This window comes from Corapipo altera, unplaced genomic scaffold, assembly GCF_003945725.1.
Source record: "Corapipo altera isolate COAL_440 unplaced genomic scaffold, ASM394572v1 0, whole genome shotgun sequence".
In the NCBI taxonomy this organism is placed as follows: domain Eukaryota; kingdom Metazoa; phylum Chordata; class Aves; order Passeriformes; family Pipridae; genus Corapipo; species Corapipo altera.
The window spans coordinates 80,349,947-80,371,001 of record NW_020884872.1 but is presented as its reverse complement, the minus strand read 5'-3'; the positions used below and the strand labels follow the sequence as shown (position 1 = coordinate 80,371,001).

Sequence of the window (21,055 nt, the reverse complement as noted above, 5' to 3'; positions counted from 1 at the left end):
ACATACAGTCTGCTGCCTGCCTACAGCCTCTCCTGTCTCCTACGCACCCCTGTCTGCCACTGAGAGATCAGCTTCCTCATATGAGGAAGTGGAGGGGCAGGCACTGATCTCTCCTCTGTGGTGACCAGTGACAGGACCCAAAAGAATGGCCTGAAGTTTTGTCAGGGGAGGTTTGGGTTGGATATCAGGAAAAGGTTCTTCACCCAGAGGGTGGTTGGGCACTGGAACAGACTCCCCAGGGAAGTGGTCACAGAACCAAGCTCCCCAGAGTTCAAGAAGCATTTGGACAATGCTCTCCGGCACATGGTGTGACTCTTGGTGTGGTCCTGTGCAGGGCCAAGAATTGGACTCGATGATCCTTGTGGGTCCCTTCTAACTTAGAATATGCTATGATTCTATGATTGCTTTTCTCACATGTCCCTTTGACCACATCATCTGCCTCTTTGCATCTTCCTCGGGTTCCCAATGCTCCATCACATTAAGCATTGGGTATTTGCCTGCACTGCTGGTGCTGCTTCGCTTGTATTCTCACTCCTCAATGGGTTTGGAGGAGGCAGCTCCAGATCCTGTGCTGCCACCAGCTGACACTGCCACCACCAGCTGACACTGCCCACTGCCGACCCAGTGAGTATTTTACCAGAGCCCTTCTGCTCAGATCAACAGCCTTAGGGCTGTTTTGGATCTGATCTTAATACTCCTTTTGGCATCAGTCCCTATAGGCCTCACTCCCTATCCCTGCCTATAGGTATAACTCCCTGTTGTGCCCATAAAAGCACTTGATAGTAGATAAGCTACTGCAGCACTGAGTCATCAAAACCTCTGACCAACTGAGAAGATATTTTCTTCTGCTGCCCAGGTAATTTCAAGTCTGGGATCAGAAAAACATCTAATAGCTAAGGTTTAGCTTCAGTTCTTGATTTCCCAAGAGCCTTTTTACATCCAGGAAAATGAAATTTTGTGTCTGTACTTTCCTTTCTGTCTCCTTTCCTGCATATGACTAACTCTTTCTGTCAGGCCTGGGTGACCAGTCATCTGCCTGGACCAAAATCAAGCCCACTTACTACATTTCCTGCTGTTCCCCATCCTGTCCAGCCTGCTTCTGTCTCCCCAGATGATATCACCACACTAAGAGATGCTGACGTATTTCCTTGTCTTGATACTTCCAGAAGTCATCCCTGAGTAGAGGAATTATAGAGTGCAGTCTATTTTTAGCCTTTTACAGCCTCCTTCTCTGACCTTGGGCAGGCACTTCAAGCACTCACTGTCCCATTTCATCACGTGTAATATGGACTACTCCTACATTGTAGAAGTACTTGTGGAATGGTAGCACTTGGACTTTTTTTGCTTAGAAAAGACATTTTAAAAGGAACTTGTGCCTTATTGGCACCCCGGATTTTTTAAATTGTTGGCAACACAGCTGATCACATTTCACTTCATGGGTGGGAAAATGCCATTTCTTGACTCTGAGGAACTGCCCTGTAATGTTCTTTCCATCCCCACTATTCTGAAAACACCAATTTTCCCAGTCACTGAAGGAATACAGCCTTTTACTCAGCAGTAGCCAAGGCAGCTGTTCACTGGGCAGATGGTAAACTCAGAGGAGCGCTTTCATTTCCTTTTTTTGCCAGTTCTACAGGTTTGGTCAAAATGTTCAGAGGGTCTTCATTCTTCTGCTTCTTTTTAATCTCTTCTGAGAGAGGATCTGCCATGGTGAGGTGATACTGGAGGGTTTTGAATGCCCCATACAACGCCAGGAGAGAGAGGGGTGAATGTCTTTCCCAGGCATCTAAGCAGCATGTGGCTGGCAGCAGTAGTGATTACAGTCACCCCAAAAAGAGGAAAAGTGGATTCCCAGCAGCTCCAATATCTGCCACCTCTCTTCTTCCTCTCCCTCTCTCTTGTCCAGGCTTGCAGCTGGAGAGGACAACTAATACCTTCTTTGGGGCGGTGAATCTGACTTTGCAGCATCCCCCTTGACAGCCCCAAGAACATTTTTGGCTGTGTCAGCCAAAATTCCTGCCGGGGACTGCTGCAATGCAGCACACCACACCCCCGCCGGCACTGAGCCCCTGCCTGGACAGCCGGTGCTGCTCAGCTCCAGCCCTGCACTGCCATAGGCTTCCCTCCTCTTCCCAACGAGCCTGATGATTTCAGGTTGCTTGGCGTTATCTCCCGCGGGCAGTTGGCGTCCGCAGCGTGTGTCAGAGCAGCCTGGCGCACGGTCGGTTTCTCAACGTGCTGCCTGCAGAACGCGCTGGCTCCCCGAAGGGATCGGCTGTGGTTTCATATTTCATTTCCCTCGCACGCTACACCCGAATTCCAGACGCTTTCTGGCTTCGCTGCTGCATGGACTTAGAGCATAGGTCCTTTGCCGTACCCAGCGGAGGCAGACGGGGCTTCCCTCAGCGCCGGGGAGTGGACCATGAAGACGTCAATTGTATTTTTGCTTTGCATCTCAGTTTTCCCAGGCTTTTCCCAGGGCAGAGTTGTTAGAGAGGATGAAACTGGTTTTGCTGAGTGTAACGTGTTCTTCTCTGGACAAGTCCCACCCGAAGGATTTACGGAGCCGTTCCATGTGAAAATCTGTCAACAGTACAACAAAGAGCCACGCTTTGCAACCCTCTACAGTACTAAGGACAAAATCCCCCTTTATTCTGCTTTTAAGTTTACAAAGCCAGCCCAAAGCGAGAAGGAGAACTGGCTGGTTGAACCGCAGGTAAGTCAGCTTTTCCTTTGCTGTAAAGCAAATGTTCCCGGTGAACATTTCCACTGGGGTGAAGCTGGGCTAGGATTCTGCTAAGGAGTCAGGAACTCTGCTTGTTGAACTTTAGTTAGAATGAATTTAACATGAACGGAACTTATTTTTGTGCTTGGAACTAAGCAAACAAATAGTTCCTTGTCCCAGGTTGCTTATAATGAAAACTGTGAGGCTGCTGCAATACCAGGGGAGAGGAAAGTCCTCTTTGACACCAGCTGATGTGTCTGTCCTGCCGAGCCAGCTCTCGAGGGCAGGGAGAACTGCCGGTGGGTTAAACATCGCAGTGAAGTTTATTCTGTTGCCATTGTGATCGCAGTGTTGATAGGAGTTCTTTAGCTTCACTGAGCCGAGATAAAACATCCATTTGTGGTTCACCAAGTTGATGCTGCAGCTTTTTGGTGTGTCTCTGTGTTGCAGATTGTTGTAGGGAAATGACTTGCTGTGTCCTGGAGCGTACATCAAGCTACCCCGTCTGTTGAGCTCAGGAAAGATTGTCAGTGTACAAGGGTGCTTTGCTGGGGCAGGAATGGCTGTAGTGTTCGAACACTGTGATGGGAGTGCAGCCCTCAGGTGCTAGATGTTGCCAGAATCAAAGCTCACCCCTCTACCAGGAGAGTGTCTGCTGTGCTTATTTTTCCTGATGCGGGGTGATAAGATACTAAGGCCACAGGTAGTGAGTGAAGACAGGAGATCCTACACCCCTGTCTTCACCTTGAACTGTCTCTCTGCTCTCTTGGCTGGGTTTTGAGTTGCAGGAGTTCCTACTGGTCTTTTGATTTTCTCTCCTTCCACTTCACAGGCAGCTGTGGGAAGTGTCTGTTTACCCTTTTAAAAAAGAGGGAAGTGTTTTGCATACTCTACCATTATTGAGTTAAAGAAGGGTGATGAATTTTTAAAGCACAAAGAGGAGACCTAGGTGAGCAAGGATTTTTGGTCAATGCCATGGAGGCAGTAAGGTAAAGCTGGTGAGATGAGATCCTTCCTCACTTGCTTTGGGCACTGACACTTTCTGTAACCTCTAGACCCCATATTTACTCCTGCTTCTTGTGGCCTGACTGTCCAGACCTGCCCAGGCAGGCTCAAAAGCTCTTCCTGCCATGGAGCAGTGGGCAGCCCTTTTGCAGCAACTTTGTTTCTCCTGCGCCTTGCTCCGTCTGGCTTCTTTGCCCTTCCCTACTCCCTCCCTCTTTACCCGTCACCTTGTCTTTGTTCCTGTCAGCACTTTAGAGCCCCAAATCTTGTGTATCCTGCCACCAAAACCTACTGCAGCCTTAGAAATAATTGATCAGGTGCTACTTTTAGTTGCTCTGGCTTCTCCAAAGCATCCCTGCAGGTTTATATTCTTAGTTGACACTAGCGGGTCCCCTTCACCTATTGCTGAAATGCAGGTGTCTCAGAGATAGAAGGTAGCAGCTCTGCAGTTCACTGCAGGAACCTCCATCTGAGACAGAAAAGTATTAGGAAAAAAGTCTGCAGAAGAAACTGTAAGGGGAAGAAATCTGGACTATGAAAAATTCCTGTAACTCAAGAAATAAGTACATACACCCTTCTCAGGCACTACCACACTGGATCTGGGATGACAAATTGGGGAAGAGCTTTCATACCCATTATGTATTTTCTATCAAGGCTAGGTCAGATGGCTTCTGAAGGGAATCCTTAGCAACACCTGCTCTGCAGCATAGTCCAATGAGGTTATATTGCTGATTTCCTGGGCAATTTCCTTGCCAAGACAGAGATAGCTGGCTCAATTGCACAGTGGTATGTGCATGCACATGGAGATGCAGAAACATAGCAAATAGAAAGAAATGGCAATAGAAGCACACTCAGCACTTTGATGAGGGCCTCAGGTTTGTCATATGTTTTTCTTTTGGATAATGACATAAGTGGTGAGGAAACCGTCTCACCCCCTGCATGCCTACCTCCTCAGGAATGTCTGCCTGAGAAACAAATGCCAAATGTAGCACAGAGGCAGTAATTGGGTGAGAAGTGTGAGGAATGTCAGTGCCACCCACTGCCAACTGGCAGCTGGAAACAGCGAATTAATTCAGCAATTAGTGGAAAATTAGAGAGCAGGAAGGGTAGGCTGATGAGTTGGGTACTGATGGGACTCCCCCAGGCACAGGTCTGAAAGCCTGCTCTGCCACAGATTTCCTAGAGGTTGAGAGCAAGTCGCTTAGGTGTCTTTTACCTTATATCGTTTTGGTTGTCTGAAAATCTCTGTGTTTGATTCTTTCTGTAGCTTAGAGAGACATGGAAAACTCTGGAGTTGATTTTTCCATCCTAATATATGAGGGGCTGGATGAATCACCTTGTGTTTTCATTTGGCTGGTGACTACCACCAAGCAGATGACCAAGGTGGCATTGTGCAGCTATAGTACAGCTACCTCTGAGCTGCTCTTGCCATCTCTCTTGGTAGAGAGTCAAGAGAAACAGGTACTTCTAGAGCAATGTCTTTCTACAGAAACCTTGGCATAAGACATAATTTGCCTCCTCCCTGAGAAATGAATCCCATGCTAAATTTGGATGAAATATTTCCACTGCAATCAATGGTATAAGCATGCCTGAGTCAGTAGCAAGGGGAGTGGGATGCTGAAATTCACTCGGGTGGGGAAGGTGGGAGGCAGCATTGTCCTGCCTTGTTAAATGACCAAATGCAATGGAAGTTGCCTGCCCTAATAACTGTGTGTTGCCATACTTTTAATCCCCCTCTGCCTCTGCCCTAATAACTGTGTGTTGCCATACTTTTAATCCCCCTCTGCCTCTGACCCATTTTTGATACTGCACCCCCCACTTAATGACACATCAATATTGTTATGTGTTAACATCCATACAGGTGTTCAGGTCATAATTTTTTTTAAATCCCCATCCTATAAATGAGGTGTTTACCTGTCTGCTTGGATCTTGCCCTGAGCTGTTCCAGGTATTTGGACTGGTGGCTTCATGGGTGACTCCATGAATGCAGATATGCTTTGGGGTGACACAATCCAAAAGGTTTTTGAAGCAGTGAGGAAAGGTAGCTTACAATGCAGATTAAATGCAGTGCAGGAGACAGCTTGCCTTTGGGGCTGAGCTGGAGGAGGCATAAAAACCTCAGTTATGCATGAGTTATTACAAACCATAATATGAGTTATTATAAGCATAACTAGATGATGTCAGAGCCTTACACATGAACAGCACACAGCTGCATTTTTATCATGTTCTTTTTTAATTGGACCTAAACAATCCCAATGGTATGTACAAAAGTCTGAAGCTAGACAGGTAACCAGGGACGTATTTTCTTGATAGGCACTGCAAGATTTGTATGCAACAGCTCATAAAGAGAGAAAAATTAAGTTTATACCATCTGTTTGGTGTAGGCTGGGAATCTCTGACAAGAAGCAGAGCTGATCTGTCTTGGGTCTTTGCGTCCTTGTGGTATGGCAGCATTCGCCACGGGAGTGAGATGGGATGAGTGTCTCTGCGAGGGTGTAGAGTTCCAAAGGGTCATAGCACTGAGGGCAGTTCCTGGGCACAGCCTCACACCTGTGCCCTTTCCCCTCACCTGTACTATGGAATTAAACACACTAGGTGTATCTCTTGTCCCGTGGCACACCATCATCTCATCAGATCAGGGAGAATAGGGGGGTGGGAGTGGGCAGGAGAAGACAGTGATTTTGTTGAATGCAAAATGTCAGGCCTCATCAACCAGCTTGTGAGTTTGACCTGCCTGAGCAAGAGGAGCAGAATAAGTCAGCAGTAGTGTAGAATATGTCTTTTTTAAATGGTACATTTAAAAAAAGCTATGATTTGTGCATCAGCACATGGGACTCACTGTGTCCTTGCAGTCCTGAAGCAAGAAGAACCAGATGTTTCAAAATGAAGAGCAAGAAACATCCTTTAGCCGGAAGTTGAGGCAATGCAGCCCTCTGCAATGGCCAGTCTTGGCACTGTGACCAGGCTTGGTGCAGAGGGAGCCCTGTGCCTTGACTGCAGGGGTTTGGCTGATGCAGGAGGCCAGCCAGAGCTGCAGTTCCCAGGTGAGGGTGATGGACAGCTGCTGACACTTGCTGGCACTGGCCCTTTCACCCTCACTGTCAGCACAAGCTGGCGAACTCTGAGAAGGTAATGTGGATGCAAACTCTCTGTAAGGTTGCAAGGATGTAGTTGGATGTCTGTCCAAGTGCACTGCAGGGTGACCAGGGGACAGAGAATGACTAGGCAGTGATTCAAGGTAGACTATGAACTGACTGCCATAGATGTCTCCGAAGCACATATTAGTGCAGTAAACAGTTTATAGGCCAGGGGCAAAGGCAGCAGGTTTAATGGGGCCAGCACAGTGCTGGGAGCTGAGGGCCACAGCCTCTGAAACAGAGACTACTGGAGGCAGTGACTGCTGGAGATCGTCTGGCATTCCCGAGCTTCTACCAACATGTTGACCCTCTAATTTGGGAATGAAAATGACAATCTTGGCACAGCCCTCTGGAGCAGCTACAGGCAGTGTCAATGGGAGTGACTGTGGAGGAGACATGGCTGCAGCCACCTGGGGAAGATTGGACACACCCTGACATTTAATGCTTCTGAGAAAGACCTGAACACACCCTGACATTTAGTGCTTCTCCTTCCACTGCTGTAACTGCCTCCCCCCTACCCTGCCCCCTCCCTGTGTGCATGACTCCAGGACAAATTCCCACTGCAGTAATTGCTACCTCTGGCTCCACTACACTCCAGACACAAGCGGGTAGCACAGATTCCATCGAGGCACCCTCATCCATGTTATGCTAGAAGCTGTGTGGTCACTAAGGATGTTTCAGACTATTAATGACAGGAGGATCAGACTACTAATGATCAGCCCAGCAAGAGCCCTAGGAACTCACTGCTGTGTCTCTTGTTCAAGGGAGGGAAGTTCAAGGGAGGGAAGTTCAGGTCAGCTGACATGGTGCCTGTCTTCATTCTGGCTTACACAGTAAGTGGTGAGAGGTAAATGCCTTCTCTAGGCATCTTAGATACCATGGGTTGTTTTTTTCCCCTCATGGCTTGGATTTGATAGTTCAGAGGGACTGAATTAAGGTGGCATGGTAGCTTCTTAATGAGCTTCATGTACCACCATCATAGGATGATGAGAACATGGTCCTGAATCAAGCCATCTATTCAAATCTCTTCTAGAAAAAAGCCAAAGTAGGTGGCTGGTGAGATTCTGGAGGCTATGCTGTGGACCAGACTGGAGAGCTGCAAGTATCCTTTGCAACCTAAACCTATGTGTTTGACAGGGAAGCTAAGTAGAGAATACACTCCTCTCAAGCACTGCAAGGAAAGTAAGGAAGTGGTGCAGGATTTTAATCCAAGGTATGGCATGTAGTAGCAGTCATAATAAAAAGTACATTTGAAGGCCCATTTTATACATTGCTTTCTAGAAAGGTGAATTGCATCCAGTAACTCTTCTTTCTACTGTTTCAGATAGATGATCCAGAAAATGACTTGCATGAGATGGTGCATGAAGCTGATATCACTGGCACTGTGGCCAACCTTGGTGCAAATCAAGCCCTGACCTCAGACTATGTGGGCTCTGGCTATGAGAGAGGGCTGCTCAATCCCAGCTTGCTTCATGAGGAGGATTTCCAGATGGCCACTTACACACTCACGAATGCTGTCCCTCTAAGCCCAGCTCTGAGCAAAAACTGGCACAGAGACATCAGGAAGGTAGTGGAGCAAGCTCTGATCCCTCACTGCTCCAAGAAGGATCATCTGTATCTCCTCGCGGGTGCAATTCCTTCCAGTGTCCGAGTTAAAGGCAAGGTGTCTGTGCCAGAGAGCCTATGGCTGGCAGCCTGCTGTGATGCTCCGGAGGGATGGTCCCTGGGACTAGTGAAAAAGGTTAATGATGAAAACAACCTGGCGGACCTCACGGTGGGAGAGCTGGAGAAGCAGCTTCTAGCAGAAGTTCACTTGTTCAAGGGTGACTGTGGGAAAGACAAACAAAACCAGGAGAAAAGAGAAGCAGTATTGCAAGCTGTCAGTCAGATCCGCTCTGGGGAGCAAGTAGAAACAACTGACAGTCAGGAGACCAAAGACAGTGGCTGGGTGAGAAAAGTGGCTGGCATCATTGCTACCCCTTTCATCAAACTTCTGGAACTCCTCATCTACATCTTTGTGGAACTGGTGAAATTTGTGTTTTATTTTCTGTGGCTTGTTGTCAAGCGAGTTTGTGGTACAGTTCTGGATGGACTCTACAGCTTGTGGAGTGGGTTGGTGTCCTACCTAAAAGCCATCAGCATGGTGCTCATAAGCATTCCTTATGATCTGGGGAGGGTCATCATCAACATCTTCCTGGGCTTTCTGCAAATTGTTCAAGATGTGGTGTCCCTCACCTACAGGATCCTGAGCATCCCAGTGGGGTTTGTCCTTCACCTCGCTGCTTTCCCCTACTACTCCATCTGTGCCATTCCATCTGTCCTTAAAGACATAGCCACCGGTATTGGGGGCACCTTCTCTCTGGTCATCAATGCCACAGCCGCAGTTCTGCATGGCTTTTATTACCTGGCTGCTCACATAGTCAAACGATTTGTCCCTAAAGGCTCCTCTGATGACTGATAAGGATGGAAACCAAGGCTGCAAATACACGGAGTGAAGGAGTAGTGGGGCAATGCTTTTAAGATATGTGGAAAAATGCTGTCAATTTTGTTCTGGTATTTATTGTAGTGACATTATGAACTGACTGGGGAATAACAGGGAGGGCCGAGGCAATGTCTCTGGGGGCCACCACCATTGTAACTCAAATTCTGCCTGTTGTAAAATGTTTGGGTTTTATTGGTGCAGGCAACAAAGTTTCTGTGACTTGCAGGTGTCAAGATGCTTCCTCTGGGAAATGCTCACTAAATGTGGTACGAGGTTATTTCTTTCCGGCTTTGATAACACTGAGACTTACACAGTGGCAGTGAGCTCTGCAGGAGCCCATCCCTGCTAAGAAGGTGATGATGGTCAGAGAAGGATTTTAGTTACAGAGGGTTTTCTGGGACTTGAAGAAAAGAGAAGGAGACAAAAGTGAAAGGACTTGGGGCTGGGAAACAGCAGGGAGCAAGGCGGAATGAGGATAAGGTCCTGATGTTGATTGCATTCCTCATTGCACTGGGGTCCCACTGGTGGAGGGAGTGCAACTGAGTGCATCTCATGGTCCTCAGGCCTTTCCAGATATCTGAAATGGAGTGGATCTTGCTGCAAGGAAAGACACATTGCCCATTTTTTCGCATAGTGGGAAAGCATTTTCCCTTAGCCATACCAAGGCCATCTTCCCCCAACCTTTCCTTGCTCTCTTGGTGACCACTGAAGGTGTAATCCCTGAAGCTTCAAGATGTGATGTTCTCTGAAGGTCTAAGCCCCTGAATGTCTGAGTGTGGAAGCCCTTGTGCCTGCTCCAAAGCTCAGCGGCATCCAGGAATTGCACTTTTGGCTTAAAATCTGTTGCCACCTGCCTTGCCTCCGTTGAGAGCTGACTGCTCCTGAAGCACACAGGGGACTACAGACTGTCAGGTGGGAGGAGAGGCAGGAGGGGGTCCTGGAGTGCAGCACATGTTTTGCTGTGTAAACACCTGCCGAGTGAGCTCATGCACAAGCGGACATCTTAATATCAGAGGCAGAACCAACCCTTCTTCTGCATTGCTCATCATCTCACTCTTCACCTCTTCTCCTTGACAGCATGAGCCATGTCCCCTGACATCTGGGATACTGGAGCTGGGGTACACGCAGGGGATTTGCAGGGGACCATCAGAGGTTTGCAGCCACATGAGGGGCACAGGGACATTTGCTGCTGCTGGAGGAGGGCACAGGGTTGCTGCCCTTCCCCAGGGCTTTGGATCTCTTGATGCAGTTGCCTGCAGGAGGGAGGCTGTATGTCCCAGCAGTATTTACTTTTGCTGGACTCCAAGAGGCATTTGGGAGTCCTACATACATGGATCTTTCCCTTCATTCCCATCTCTGTCCCTCCCTTCAGGACCATGTTGGTGTGGACCTCTGATCTGCCATAGCATCCCATAATGAGTCCTGCGAGTGAGCAAGCAGGTGATGCCATCCCATAGGGGACGCAGTGGTGCTCTATTGGTAGTGGCCAGTCCTGGGTTGAAGAAAACCCAGTTACTAACACGACAACTTTGCCTGTGTCATGCTGCCTGCAGCAAGGCTGAGCTGGGGGTAGTTGGATTAAAAGGGAAAAGGAGATTTGCCTGGTTCATATGGGACAGAGAGTTGTTTCCTTAGCTCAGGGGCTGTGTCTAAGGCAAGCAGATGTGTGTGCATGTCCCAGATCAGCACACCCTGACCAGGTAGCACCCTGTTCAGCAGTGATGCAAATGGCAAAGTTGGGGGTGCCAACAATGGGGATGAAGTGGGAAGGCTGTGGGATTAGTGGTAAAAAAGGATAACTCCTTGTCCCACCCTTCATGGGGCACAGCTGGTTTATGGAGAAAGAGAGGCCATCTGCAATCAGTACTGGCTTTGTTGAAGAGGAAAGGCGGCTTTTGTATGCCAATATGGCTTTAGTGGGTAGAGTCAGCAGTGTTTTACTTCAGGGATTTTGGGTGCAAAGGGCGAGGTCCAGGTTGCTGCTCCCAGCAAGCCAACAGCAGCCTGCTAATGCTCTCCAAACTAAACTTTGCATCTGTGTCCACTCAAATATGCCTTTTCTGCTGCTGAGACAGGTGCGGAGCTGGTTTCCCACTCCTTCACGAGACCCTGTCTCAACCCCACCACTCCTCTTGGGCTGCATGGCAACTGTCAAGGCAGGAAAGCATCCAGCTCAGGTCCCTGGAGATGCCAGAGTGGGGTGACCGGGGCCCCAGCCTGGGGGACCCAGGATCCCCAGCAGCTTCTGAAGGCACATGTTGTGGCAGTAGCTCTCAAATGCAACCCAAGCACGGGAGGAGGAGCTGCCCCCCACAGCTGCCTGTCTTGTGCCTTCTGTTTGGCCTTGTCTTTGACCCATCTTAGCTGTGAAGTCTTGCTCAGTGGCCAGGGATGCACTTCTTGGGGTTTCTTCACCCAGAGCAGCCTCCCTACACCTTAACGCAGCAAACCCTGCATCCCAGCTCCACTGGCATCTCCAGTGCAGTGCCCAGTCACAGTGATATGGGAGCTCATTTGCTCCCAGAGGCAGCAAAGCTGGGGAACCTTAAGAAGTCTGGATTGTTGTAACCCCATCACAGTCACTCCCCAGCCTAGCTCGGGTCAGGCCCCCAGGTCTCTGCTGTATCTATGACTTCTGACTGCAAGTGGACAGTCCCTGAAATCTAAGGCACTGCAGCTCTGTAGGATTTGGGCAGATGTGTAACAGTGTTATTAAAATGGTCTTAACACACTTGGATTTCAAACACTAAGAACTGTAACTGTCATGGGGCACTTTTCTTCCCGGCTACATATCTGGGCAGGTGATGGGAAATCTGCCTCAAATGCTGAGCAATTATCACAGAACAAGCAACATCCTGCTACAAAATGCTGTTTGAGATTATTCTTATCTAGGCATGATTTATGGTTCCAGAGCTTTACTCTATCCTTGGAAACATATGGTTTCAACAAAATAAAATGACTTTTCCAAAGCAGGGCTGGTATAACTTTCTGTGGTAGTTGCAAATGAGATAATGTAATCCGGGGTGCCCTGACTAATCGAGAAAGCATCAGCAGCACAGTTGTTCTTTGTTACAGCTTGACATCTGATATTAATGGCCTTTTTGTGCTTTTAGTGCTTTTAAAACACCTTTCTTCTCTCAAAACACTCTAAGACTCAATTGATTAAGCTGCAGAATATGTAGGTAAAAGCTGAGGAGTTGCATGCAACAAATTTAGCTCTGCATGTGCCAGGAGAGGGGATGCTTTGATTCTTGTGAGATGCGATGCGATGCAACTGGGGTGCAACTTGATGGCCAGTTTGATACAGAAATCACATCACAGCAGCATGGTTCTTCACAGCTGACAGAGAGAAGCTCCTCTTGTATGGTGCTGTTCCTTGGACCGGCCTATTATCACAACTTCTTTAGAAGGAGAACAAGCACTCTGAAAGTGGCAATTTTCCTCCTCTGACAGTATGGAGATCCTGGGACGAGTAAACCAGATGTTGACACCTACATTTTGCAAATACCTGTCTTTGGGCAGACGAACCCCTGGAGCTGAGTCTGTATCTGTCTCAGGTGTGTAGGAGCTGGTGAGGCACTGGCACAGGCACAGGTTGCCTGGAGAAGCTGTGCCTACCCATCACTGGAAACAGTTGAGATCAGGTTGGCAGGTTGTGTGGAACTTTCAGCAACATGGTCTAGTGGAAGGTGTCCCTGCCTCAACCAGGTCACCCAAAGCTTCGACACAGGGGTCTCTGCACCTTGAGGTGACCCTGGTCTCTGCTGCATCCACCCTGGGACCAGGCATTGATAATGGAAGAGGGACTTAGCAATCCCAGCAGCACAGCCCTGGGCTCAGGCCCTCTGGGTCACACCTCTGCTGCCATTGTGTGTTTTGGAGCTCCTCACCTCTGTGTGGAGCTCCATCACCAGATCCGTCCCTCCCTCCAGCTAGGGAGCTGCTCCTGTTCAGCAGGGAATCGAGCCATGCTTGTTCACAGGTTATCTCTCCAGCATAGTCGTGCCAGAAAATGGGAAAGATATTGGAAAATAAATACCAGTGTAACTCGTTTGGCCAGGAGGGATTGTCTGGGAGCACAGAAGGTTAGGTGTGTCCAGGGTGTGTGTGTTAGTGTGGTTGCAATACTGTCGGTTTGGCATGGGATGATTTTGCTGCACAGTCTCCTAGGCTGTTGGACTTACTTTGATTTGGGAACGGATTCACTGGGCAACATCTGCCATTGATTTCCACAGAACTGGTGTTTCTAGCCAAGCAGAAATGCCTAAAGACTTTCCAGTGGTGTTAGTGTTACAGCTGTTTGGAAAATCTCCAAGGAAAGATATCCTGTCAGAATGGAGTGATTTATCAAACAGAGTTCTTTTCATGGCAATTTACCGTTTTTAGTGGAAAAGATTTTTCAGGACCAGGCTGGAACAAGCAAGGCCGAGAATCATCCAAGAGCAGCCCGGGGTCTGGATTAGAGATTTGGATGTGGACATTCAGCACCTGCTTCTGCCTAACAGTAGGTTTGGTATGTGAATATGGCTGTCTCCATCTCAGAGGAGTATCCTTCAGCCATGGCCCACCTTAGCATATGTGTAATTTCTCCCATTTGTAAGGGCAGAAAAAACCCTGTGTCCTTTCCAAAAATACTGAAATTGTGACAATATTCCTGGGAGGTAGAAGCCATTTTCTACTGAGCCACAAGTAAAATTGTCTGCAAAACTGAAGCAGAGGCTTCAAAATCCTCTGCAGTATCATCTTTATTAATAATTTGATATTTTAAACTAATTTAACATGGTGAGGAATGGACATCTGGAGCAGATGTCACTGTGTGACTTTTCCAAACTCCCAGTACTTACTGGTAGAAGACAGTTATGGACCAAAGCCAGGAGCTGCAGCAGCTCTCTGCTTGGTCCTGACATCAAAAAACTGCTGAGATAAGTGGAGGAGCTCCAGAGGGATGGACTCATGGAGACATCACTTTCTGGATTTATGCCACCCAAATGTAGTCATTTAAAATTTTTTCTCTGCAGGCACCAGAGTCCTTCCATTCAGTATAACTATCTCACCAGGCTTTTACCTGGGCACCTCATCTGGATGCCTAAAGCTGGGGCCGATGAAGCTTAGCTGGGGTTGGTGGCTGGCGGGGTTTGTTCCACCCATGAAGACCTTTGAGATGTCCATGTATGTGGTTCACCCAAATGATGGTACAGGTGGGGTGATCTTTCCCACAGTCCTGTAGAAGGCTCTTGGGTCACTAAGTCCTTCCATACAGGCAGGACTGATACCAGGGTCTGATGCTTCCTGAGTGCTGCTTGAAATGACCCACAGTGCTTGCAGCCACATTTGGATGGGGGTACGGATTTGTGTGTGGTCCCACTGAAACAGATGGGATTAAGCCCTGTGTGCACCTCAACCACATGAGTTGGCCTGACCTGTGTGGAATGATTCCAGACCCCAGAGAACTTGGCTCATAGTTTTTTGAGTTAATGGAAATCATGTGCATTTGTGGGGTGGATGAGTTCATCCTTCACCCTCAGGCATCTGCGGGGTGTAACTGTACACCTTTGCACTGTAGGTGACAGCCTGCACTTGAAAACACCATTGCACTTTTCAAAATTGAGATGAGTATCTGATGTGGAGCAAAGGGGCTGCCTTCTCAAGGATGTGTGAGAGCATGGAGCCCATGGCTGCAGAAGAGGTTTTAATGGTAACAAGAGGCATCCTGGTGTCAGAGGGGTGCAGATGGTATCTGAGGCTCATCATCCCACCAGTTAAGGAGGATGACAACTCAGATAGAATCATAGAATCATTAAAGTTTAAAGGGACCTTTAAGATCATTGAGTCCAACCATTAACCCAGCACTGCCAAGTGCACCACTAAACCATGTCTCCAAGTGCCACATCCACATGTTTCCTGAACACTTCCTGGGGTAGGTGACTCCACCACTTCCCTGGGCGGTCTGTTCCAATTCCTGAACAAATTTTTTCCTAATCGCTAATCTAAACCTCCCCTGGTGCAGTTTGAGGCCATTTCGTCTCATCTTGTCACTTGTTACCTGAGAGAAGAGACAGACCCCCACCTTGCTACAACCTGCTTTCAAGTGTCATCAAGGATAAGGGAACAAGTGCTCAGGCTCCAGTGATTAAAGGCAGTTCTGTCCATTCCCAGATCCTGTAATGCTTCAAATCATCCCCCCATGGGCGGGATCCTCAAGGGAGATTTAATGGTGTGGGATCTATCTGGGAACCTGGTACTTGTTTTTTTATTTCTCTCAGAAGTGTATTCAAAGTCTCATTCTTCCTCTGTCTCCCATTCCCAGCTGAGAGCAGATGCAGGTGTTCCTCACAGAGCACATTCCCCCAGTGTACCCTGCTGGCACTGCAGGGACTCACGGGGACACAACACTGAGGTTCTGGACCTCTTGTTGTTGTGGGGATTCTGCATTTAGGTCTACTAATTAAAGCTGGTAATGATGCCTCCAGCTGAGCTGCTTCTGTTCATTCTTTTTCCTAAAATTGTATTTTTCTTGGTTTGTTTTTCTTTTTTGGCAGGAAAAAACTAGAAAAGAAAAAAGCCTAGGAGTTAGCTTAAATCTAATACTGTGTTCTCAGCTGATTTTTTCAAATCACTGTGCTGTGTTGCAGATGTAAGCTGCAGTTTAATCTTCTGTGAGCTGAACACTGCATGCCAACCCTATGGAGGTGGATCGGAGTCTCCTAGGAGATAATTCAGGGCAGATGTCACCCTCTGGTGGAGTCTCTCCCTCTCTCCATGGGCTGTAGAGGAAGCCAAGAGAGATTAGCTAGGCAATTTAGCAAGGAAAATTAAGTGCCTGTATTGAGGCAGCACCATCTCCCCAGCCCAGCTCTTGTCCTGGTGCTCTTAGTGCATCGTGAGAGACACGGCACAACAAGGTCAGCATGGGAAAGGGGGTCTGGGCTGATGCTAAACCCTTCTTGGTGGGGTCACGTGCAGCAGCAGCAGCAACTACTGAGGAACTCCTTCCTGGGCAATTCAAAACTGAATGTCACAGGTCACAACTGCTAAAACGCTTCCATTTTGGATGAAATCACATGTTTTGTTGTATTTTCTGTATCCAGTTTTTGGCAACATTTTATTGGCTAGATATGTTGATACTCTGAACACCAGTTCCAGACAGGAGGAGGAGGAGAACTTCCCTTCTGCAAAAGCACTTTCCTGCATGTCAGAAATGTTCCAGTTTTGCTCCAAGGGTCTGAAGAAAGCCCAGTGACAAAAACCACATGCAGAGGACACAGAGGGTAGGTTTTAATTTAGAAGGAAATACAAATCCAGTGATTATGTTCTTTTATATATTGAAAAGTGTACAAAAATCAATGATATTTAAATGAGCTTATTAGGATGATGAGTGATTTTACTTATAACCTCTATAATTCTAGCTCAGGTTTGTAAAGCCTCTGCTCTGCTGGCCAGGTGCCTTACCAAATTGCTCCATCATGATCCCATTAGAAGTTTTTTGGGGGAGTTTACATGCTCCGCTTTTGCCTATAATTTGGGCTAATTTAGTGTGTGTGGCTGAAATGAAGTCATGCTGGTGCGTGCACTTCAGTAGCAGTTCATGTACACTCTGGAGAATATACATCCACTGATAGTTTTGTACAGGGGTCCAGGGCTGATCACCATTTCTTCCCAATGCCATGGAGGCACGAGGAGCCTGAGGCGATGCTGGGAAGAAGCAAAGGAGACCCCAGCACAAGTGAAAATCCATCCCTACGGATGTGGGCTTGCTTGGGCCATGAGTGGAGAGCTGGTCTCTGGTTGCGATGGCACACTACTGCTGCTGCCCAGCCTGCTGCTGCTCGTGCCTTCTTGGATCCATCTGGGAGCATGTGCGTGGCTGCACTCCCAGCTGATGCTGCTCATGAGGCACACCACGGTGTCTCCCCGTGCTTTGTGAGAAGGGGAGGGACTTGGTGCAGCTTGGGGTCAGCCCAGTCAGGTGTCTCCCCAGGGATGTTCAGCCAATGAACAGTCCATGGCTGCCCACCCTTATTCCAGCCATGGCTCTTTCCCAGATTCCAGGGGCATCCCACAGGGGTCACCTATGGGTTGCAGGGAAACTGTCCCGCAGCCACCAGCATGGTCACACGAGCATCCCTGTGACATGGTCCCTGGTCTGCCATTGCCCTCTGGTCTGTGGGTGTCTCTGGCCATGGGCTGGTTCCAGGGTGAGCAGTGTGGGCGCAGCAGGCAGTGGGTAGATGGCAGCAGAGCCATGGCAGCCAGGTGGATGGTCAAGGAGAAGTTCTGAGAAATCACCAACACACAGAGATATTTTTTGGCTTTGGATTTCCTGGAAGAACCATCTGGAGAGGTGAGGACAGGGTGTGGGGGAGTGGGGCTATCCTCTGCCTGTGCTGGGTACCCCTGTCTGAGCACTCACACCACGTGCTGGGGGAAGGTGCAGGGACCAAAATCAGGGCAGGGCAGACTTGAGGAGAGCACCATCCTGCCCTGCTGCTCACCTGTCCTCTGAGACTTCTAGGAACTAAAGCAAGAATTCTACAGCAGCCCTTGTTTTTGAGGAATACTGAAAGTTTATTATCTTTTTCACAACAGTGCTGGTGCCTGGAGGTGACAGCCACAGCGCCTGTAAGGGGTCTGAAAACTCTGCCTAGACCTAAGATGACAAATATTTTCAGTGTTTTGAAATTCCCACTGAAAGTAAATAAATAAGCACTTTATGTATATATATATATATATACTCTCTCTCTCTAAATAATATGTATTATGTATGTAATTATTTTATTGTGATCAGTGCATTTTTCAGGGCAGGATGAAGCTGAACCAGTCAGAGATGCCAGCAGGCAATGGCCATTGGTCACAGCCCTCCTCGGAGTACACACAATACCTCTGAACTTTAAATAACTAAAGGAGTTATTTCCATTGTGAAGATAGGCCAGCTGAGCATCCTGCAGCTGGAGGATAAGATATACCCAAAACACCCTAAGTCTGCAGCTTGTGTTAATTAGTTTTGTCTTTTCAGAGGGGAGTTGAGCACCTTTCCTAGGACAAACCGACTAGTGATCCCTCAGCTCTAAGTCACCCTTCCCTGGGGGCTGGATGGGGCAGAGGGCAGGACTGGGTGACTTGGGGGCAATTTGGCTGCTAGATAAGCTTGGCACTGCCCTGAGCCAGCACTGTTGGCACACATTTCCCTTCTCCTTCTCATTTCCTTCATGGTTTTATGGATCTCACCCACTGCTGCTCTGAAGTTCACTCTGGGCATCCTGGAAGAGGAATTAAATAACCTCTGTATTAAATAACACATAGATTAAAACCCACAACAAGGGCATGAAGGGGAAAGACACTTCAAGGACTGGATTTTGTCCCAAAACACAGGATGTTCTGTTCCAGAGATGTGTTCCCCAGCATGTGGTAAATGATGGCTCAAACAGGAAACAGGTTTTATCCATTTTATTTAACCAATGAAATTCCTACTGATAACAATGAAAGTAATTTCAGCAAGTATAAATGCGATACAGTTTTAAACAAACCCCATTGTTCCGTACCTATAAATAGATTTTTCAAAACCTCATAAAAAGTGCAGATTTATGAATTGCTGTTAAAATGTTAATACATGATTCCTTTGTTTAAAAATGCGTTTTTGTCTCTTAACTCACAAAAAAAAAAGTTCCTTCTGCATCTGTTCAGATAAATTCAAGTCGGGTAACTTAAAAACTAACAAAAGTCACACACACAAAAAAATCCATCCCACTAGGTCAGTCTGTCCTCTGCAGAAAAAAAACAAACCCAACCAGCAACAACAGAAAAAAAAAAAGATAAAAGCTGCTCTGGGAACCCACAGTGAGCTCCTAGCAGCTGCCTCACCTTGCAGGCAAACCTCCTGTGAAAGTATGAAGCCTGTAGCCTATCTCCAGAGCTCAGGGCAGGTGGCCCGGGAGGCAGGACAGGTGATGTGCCACCTGCCTGCAGGATGCTGTAGGGACTGTGGGACCCATAGAGCTACCACGCTTCCTCACTTTGTGGTGGTGGGAGGGAGCAGCAGGATCAGAGCTTTGTCCTTAACCCTCCATCCTGAAACATCCACATGGCTGTGGCAGAAGGAGGAAAGAAGCTGAGAGCTGCTGGGCTGGGTACAATTTACCCCCTGTCCAGAGGGTCAGAGGTGGGAGATGCAATGAAACACCCCTCCCCGGGCACAGCACTGCCCTGCCCTGGCCTGCCTGCCACCCCAGCCAAGGGGGCTTAGACCCACAGCTGCCAACAGAGAGCCAGCACTGCTTCTTTCCCCGACGTGCCAGGCTCTGCAGGCAGCAAACCAAGGGCTAATTTTTGCACTCTAGAGAGGCTTTGAAGCTTTTCAGCTGCACTGTGACAACATCTGCAGTCCAGCGGCTTGTCCATCCATCCCTCTCACACCAGCAAGGCTCACGTTCCCCACCCAAGCACTGCTGAGCAGACTGTGGGGGGAAAGCCAGCGGCAGGCTTATGGGCACAGGGGGCTGAAACACATGCCAGACCCAAGTCTTCCTGGTGTTTGGGTCCAAATGTAGTCAAACACAGGGTGGCCGTGCAGCTCTGATCGTGCTTTTTGCAGAGAGGGGCTCAGCTCACCCACAGTCCAGAGAGAACAGCTGGCACTCCTCTCTGTATCTACAGTGGTATTTTATCTACAGCAGGGTCTGTTTAGCAAGAGCAGTTTAAAGTGGCTATGTTTATCAAGTTTGCTACTTTATGAATTTAAAAAAAAAAAAAAAAACAAAAAACAACAACGAAACAAAAAACCAAACCCCAACAACTATAAATACAAAGACTCTCACACACCAGACACTTGCAGCCTGCGTGACTCATAAACTGCATCAATATTCTGTTAAAAAGCTTATTCTACTTAAAACTATACATAGTACAAGAGACCGAAAAGTGGCAGTCGTGTACGGGCACGCTACCTGCCCCAGGGTGGCCCACAGTCAGGTGCTTCCTAAAAAATCAAGGAGTTACAGTAACATGGCACAGGACTGCAAAGCCGATCACAGCTTCTGCTTACACTGCATACGAAGTACCAAGGGGAACACAAAAAAGAACTGGTGTTAATACTGATGGATTAAAGAGTAACTATAAAGATCAAAACAGACGTTCACAGCATGCTACATATATTGCTCACAAACTTTTTTTTTTTTTTTTTTAAAAAAAAGACTAATACAAAACAAGGAGTTGGCAGTCTGATTTTCAGTTATGTCGGATAGAAAGATAAAGCGTATACATTCATCGTGTGGCTTTCCAGCAAAAGGAGAAGAGGGTAAAACCAAGAGATTTCAAGTTTACAAAATTCCTATTTTTTTAAGCTACAGTTTATATCCAGTTCCGGTCACAGTTGTGGAAAGATCTCTGACTGCATTGCCTTGCAGAGTCCAAGGGCTGTAGCCTAATTGCTATTATTTTTTCCCTAAAAGTGGCTGCATTACTCACCACCCTGAGTGGGCTGCTCCTGCAGGCACTTGGGCATGTGGCAGCCGGGTTGGAGGGAAGAGGTTTGGGTCTGGTGGCACGACATGAGCATGAAGTGAGGAATGAGAAACAGTTTTGGACAGTGCATGTTCGGACCTGCTGCTGTCGCTGCCCCTCAGACCCCTCAGCTGGAGACACAATGCTTGGTGATTCACCCATTTTGCCTGAAAACTCCCGTCAAATGCCTGATGGGGGCAAGAAAATGCAATT

General features: G+C 47.9%; 1 protein-coding gene across 1 annotated transcript; it reads left to right on the top strand.

Annotated features, from left to right (window-relative positions):
- Positions 1-2,163: 2,163 nt before the first annotated feature.
- On the top strand, positions 2,164-19,076 carry ENDOD1 (endonuclease domain containing 1). The gene is given in 3 exon segments (XM_027642789.1): positions 2,164-2,358; positions 2,360-2,716; positions 8,192-19,076. Coding segments are annotated over 3 exon segments (1,503 nt in total). The 5' UTR covers positions 2,164-2,346; the 3' UTR covers positions 9,326-19,076.
- The last annotated feature ends 1,979 nt before the right edge of the window (positions 19,077-21,055 follow it).